Source organism: Camelina sativa, chromosome 10, assembly GCF_000633955.1.
Source record: "Camelina sativa cultivar DH55 chromosome 10, Cs, whole genome shotgun sequence".
Classification (NCBI taxonomy): domain Eukaryota; kingdom Viridiplantae; phylum Streptophyta; class Magnoliopsida; order Brassicales; family Brassicaceae; genus Camelina; species Camelina sativa.
Window position 1 is genome coordinate 8053820 of NC_025694.1, and position 4969 is coordinate 8058788.

The 4969-nt window shown below is 34.5% G+C and overlaps 1 protein-coding gene across 2 annotated transcripts; it reads right to left on the reverse strand.

Annotated features, from left to right (window-relative positions):
- On the reverse strand, positions 1069 to 4568 carry LOC104731058 (trehalase). 2 transcript variants are annotated; one of them, XM_010435520.2, is made up of 12 exons: positions 4221 to 4568; positions 3416 to 4010; positions 3144 to 3263; positions 2949 to 3064; positions 2756 to 2856; positions 2555 to 2664; positions 2394 to 2466; positions 2147 to 2308; positions 1975 to 2062; positions 1797 to 1896; positions 1497 to 1710; positions 1105 to 1382 (listed from the first exon to the last, which is right to left on the reverse strand). In XM_010435520.2, exons 2-12 carry the CDS (start codon positions 3943 to 3945, stop codon positions 1299 to 1301), a joined length of 1698 nt encoding a protein of 565 aa, XP_010433822.1. In that variant the 5' UTR covers positions 3946 to 4010; positions 4221 to 4568; the 3' UTR covers positions 1105 to 1298. The 2 variants fall into 2 exon arrangements, with proteins under 2 accessions (XP_010433821.1, XP_010433822.1); XM_010435519.1 differs by lacking the exon at positions 4221 to 4568 and having other exon boundaries at positions 1069 to 1382; positions 3416 to 4208.

Below are 4969 nucleotides of genomic sequence, written 5' to 3' on the forward strand. Positions count from 1 at the left end.
ATCTCCCATAATCAGATTATTTAATTACTACAAAATCAAGAAAATCAAATTCAACTACTTTCATTAGAAAATAATATGCAAAATGTTGAGTATATGACTCTTTACTCTAAATTTTGCATGGTAAATGTTATATAAAAAATTATACACTCTTTACTTTAAAATTTACATACTTAAAATAACATATAAACAACAAAAAATTAACAATATTTACTTTTAACATACGAACATTTTTATTTTTACTCTCTTTTACATAATTACAATATGTTAAATTAATTTTTAGAAATTTTTTTTAAGGTTTGGGTTCTCTATATTACATTTAGGATATATTTAGGAAATATATTTAAAAATATCTTTAGATATTGAATTAACATATAAACAACAACAAAAAAAATTCACAATATTTACTTTTAACATATGAACATTTTCATTTTTACCCTTTTTAACACATTTACAATATATTAAATTAATTTTTAGAAAATTTTTAAGGTTTGGGTTCTCTAGTTTACATTTAAGATATATTTAGGAAATATATAAAAATAATTAGTTATTGAATGGAATATTTTTTCATTAATAAAAACCATAAATGATTTAATATTTTTTTGGTCAAAGCCGGAGTCAACACCGGTCTTCACCGGAATTAATCAATCAGTATACCAGATTGTATGTCTATGGTGTTGAACACATGACGTTATATAGTTAATGCATGTGACCATGTAATACATATACTTCGTGTAGTTGAGTATACAATAATATAATTAGTATGTGTGACCATGTATTCACCTATATTTCATGTAGTTAGCCATCTATTTTCCTTTAATATATATATTACATAAAAGTTTTTTTTTGGTATAGGGTTTTTATTTTGAATATTAACGCTTGATATTGGAGAAAAGAAATTTGATATCCTTATGAATTTAGTTTTCAAGGAGGACACGAAAAGTGAAGTTAGTTTGTCCATCATTCAAAGAATCTATCAAGTGGTTTAGGCAGAGAAGAGATTATGAAAGTGTTAATTTTATTCAAAATATTGAGTAATTAAAATTTGGCTTTTGTCATTATTCACACGTGTTAACCAACTGAATCCACCAGTGTTTTCGTGTACCATTATATGTTTAATTGGTTCATATATTTTGCATCATAATACATTTGGAACTCTATATACATAACAGTCTGACATAAAACCCCAAATGATCCACAACAAAAGAAACTACATTTAGATTTACCAGTATCATAAAGTTTTATTTTAAAATAAGGTGGTTAATTCCTTTAGATATAAGGTTTAATAGAAAGTATTTATTCTAGGGTTCAATGCTGAGGTGAGAGGGCCATCCAAACTCCTCCAGGAATGCTAATATAACCCCGTTCGACCATCCAAATCCCGTCTGCAAATTTTTGGAACATAAATTAAAGTCAAAAACATTATTGGAAACGCTTCCCTCAATTCACTACCCTAAATGAAAAGAAAATTGAAGAAGAATGTTTTTTGTTTGTTTTACCTGTGGCTTATATTCTCCTCCACCACCATATTCACCAAGCTCTGTAACATTGAGCTTCTCATGCACAGTCCCACTTTTCTTGTAAACAAGATAGTTGCTTCTGATCCATCTCCTTGCAATCTCCTCTGCCATCTCTTTTGCTTCCTTTGAACTCGATCTCGCTAGCCCTGTAACGATCATTTCTTGTTGTGGTGCCCATCCATTCGGATAATCCCTGTTCCAATGAAACCAAATCTTAAGAGACAAGATGCTTTATCAAGTAAGATTCAAGTGGGAATTAAAATCACATACTTCACTTACCATTGTTGTCCAGAATCTGTCAAAGATGAGAGGATTCCAGCGGGAGCTATGAGCCCTGAGTTCTTAAGAGCTTTCACAACTTTCTTGACCAGATTTTCATCTACATGTTACACAAGACAAAACGTTCATATACACTCTATACAAATGTGTGCATATATATACAAGTAGATATAGTAACCTGAATTGAAGGAATTAATCCATATTGGAGCAAAGTTAGATGCAAAAACATTGGTGTTCTGGTTCTCAGCTTTCCATGTCTCAGTCTCCTGAAGACACACAACACGCTCTCAAATGCTTTCTCATCAACAACATACTATTAGAAAATTGTAACTGAAGGTTATGTAACTTACATCACCATTGGAGGAAAGCCAGTAATCTAGCCACTGTCCTGCTTTCTCGTTCCAAAACACGGTTTCAAACGCTTTCTCTCTCGCTTTTGATGCTTTCACAAAACGGTCTGACCCGTTTTTATCCCCGGAAATCTCCATCAAGAATGCAATATCGAGTTCCATCTACAGTTAAATAAATCACATACAATGCTTACTAAAGTACAAGAACCGTTATCGAAGAGAATTAGGATTCAAGAAAAGTGGAGACCTTAAGAAGAAAGACGTTGAGATCAACAGGTACAACTGATGTTGTAGCCATCGTTGTGAAATTAGGAGGATTCCTGCATGCATTATTATTTTGAGAGTAAATATAAGCGAAAAAGTAGAAACATATCAAGTAATCTTAATCAGTTTGTTAAGTAACTGAACCTCATCCATCGCGTGGTGAAATCACATCCTGATTCAGCAGCTGTGGCTATATCTCGATGGAAACGTTGTTTCTCTAATAAAGTCGAGAACCCCGAAGCGGATTCTTCATCCTGTGGTTATTACACATAGGGAAAGAGACTCAACAGTTTTTTCTCAAAATAAAAATCAGAATAACTGTTTGCAAAGAGACAAGAAACATACGAAAACAGAGGATTCAGGCCGCGGCATATTCCACATAGCATAATAACGGCTTAAAACGTGATCACAACCACTAGCGTCTCGAATCACCACTTTATGTTTTCCTACAAAGAAGATAACATAACCAAAAATTAAAAATCTAAGAGCTAATTAACTAAGCTATAAACAGTATTATAGATCTAACCATCTAACTAACCTGAGTTCCAAAACTCGTACTCTTTGAGAAGCACAGGGATAGCTTTCCTCACAAGTTCTTCATCTTTGGTTACATTATAAATCTCATAGACCATTGAGCTCAATAGAGGTGGTTGGCTTGTAACAACAATATAATTAAACATATAAACATAATTTTTATTCGTTATAGGCAAATAAAGACAAGAATCTTTGTTACCTTCTGTTAGTGTAATAAGCTCTAGCGCCGTTCAAAGCGTAACCATAAGTCTCCACGAGTGACATCAGATTCGTCACTAATCCTTTGGCCGTAGTGAACATTTGACTCGTCATAAGCCCTCTGCACGTGCAAAAAGCACATGTTACAAGACGGTGACACGTGAGCTCTTGTTTCGTAGTCAACACGTAAAGTGAAAAGGAGAGGAATCAATGATATATTATAAAAAAAACAAAAAGCATTAAATTGTGATTTTGAAAGTTGGAAACACTGACTTGATGACCCAGTAAGAATCCCAGTAATACACTTCTCTAAATCTCGAACCGGGAATGATAACCGGTTCCGGCAACGGTAGAAGCGTGTGCCGGCCAGGAGACTCTCTAACGGAATCAGAGACTCTGCAGCTCAGGTTTCTCCAGAGACAGTGTACCTCACGCGCCCAGTCTCTGACTTTTTCGTTCTCCACGTTGGAGAGGAACCCGGAGGGATCTGAGACGAAATCCACTGGTTCGTGGTGCAACATATCCTCCCCTGCGCCGTCAAAGTATTGTTTAACAAACCTTTCAAGTTTCTCCACTGGCACTGACATGTCATCTGACTCGCTCGTGAGATCTTCAAAGGCTGATTCAATGGTGGAGAGAGTGTAGGGGCGTTTGAGAGATAGATCGATGTAGGATTTGGGATCAGCGCTTTGTTTTTTAGGGTAGGAACGAAATGCCGTGAGCTGCACGTGCTGGAGGAAAGTGACGAGTGGGGTTGTTGGGACTACAGGACCTGAGTCCGAGTCTGTGTGTGATTCCACCATGGAAGAAGTTGTCAAAGAGAAACAGAGGAGGAGGAAGAACAGAGTGAACCCTTGTCGTTTAAGATCTATGAAGGAAGGAAAAGAGAATAAGGAATTGCAAAGAGAAGATAACGATAAGAAGGGTTTATTTATGTGTATGGAAATGATTGGATTAGCGTTACGTTTGAATGATTTCATTGCCATATGTAGGAGTTTGACTAGGGTTCTTCTTCTTAGGATATCGCATACCAAAAAGAAACGAGTATGAATATAATTGGGGAATGAAGACTACTTACTATTAAACCCTTTGGCTGACTCGGATGCATCATTCTTATTGGTTGTCTCAAGATGATAACGATTTTAGATTTTTTACTTTCTTACTTTGGGAATTGGTGGACCTTTCTTTCTTTCTTATAAAAGATCAAGTTTCCAACTTCACCAAAGAAAAGAGATCAAGCTTCCAACATGGCCAAAAAAAAGAAGAAGATCAAGTTTCCAAAGAGGTTGATTTCAATACGAACTTATCAGAAAACAAGATTTTTTCTCAAAATAGAACCCCCCAACTTTAATAAAGTAGCACAAATTAAAAATCTATCACGAGGATAAAGTGACACGCTTCAGAGTGTGTTCTAAAAAATCTCTGTCACAAAAGTGGTTAGTAGGTTTAATAATTAAGAAAAAGATAGAGAGAGCTTAATGAGAGGAGGCGTGCCTAAACCCGTACACAAATACTAGAAACTTTTTTTCTTAATAAATAATAAAACAAATGATGAAACTTGGAGAATGTGAATGCGTGCTACTTTTGTTGTGTAATGAACTTCGTAAAAATATATTCTTGTTAATATAAAAACAAGTGAGTAGTTAGTTAATTGTTTTTGTTCTTTAAACAGTAAAACGAAAATAATGATACGCACCCAAAGCATAAATCCAAGATGTGATCGAAGAGAAAGAGATAATAATGAGATCCTCATATCATATGGTCCTATTATTACATTTACATGACAAAGACGTTTAAACAACATATTCTCTGTATGGAGGAAACAAC

Excerpts from the sequence above, each read along its gene's own strand:
- LOC104731058 (XM_010435519.1), bottom strand. The coding sequence starts at position 4,128 with ATGGCAATGAAATCATTCAAACGTAACGCTAATCCAATCATTTCCATA. Across the intron at positions 3,264-3,415 it reads GATTCTTACTGGGTCATCAA|AGGGCTTATGACGAGTCAAA; the intron begins GTCAGTGTTTCC and ends TTGCACGTGCAG. Across the intron at positions 1,383-1,496 it reads GAGGAGAATATAAGCCACAG|ACGGGATTTGGATGGTCGAA; the intron begins GTAAAACAAACA and ends AAAAATTTGCAG.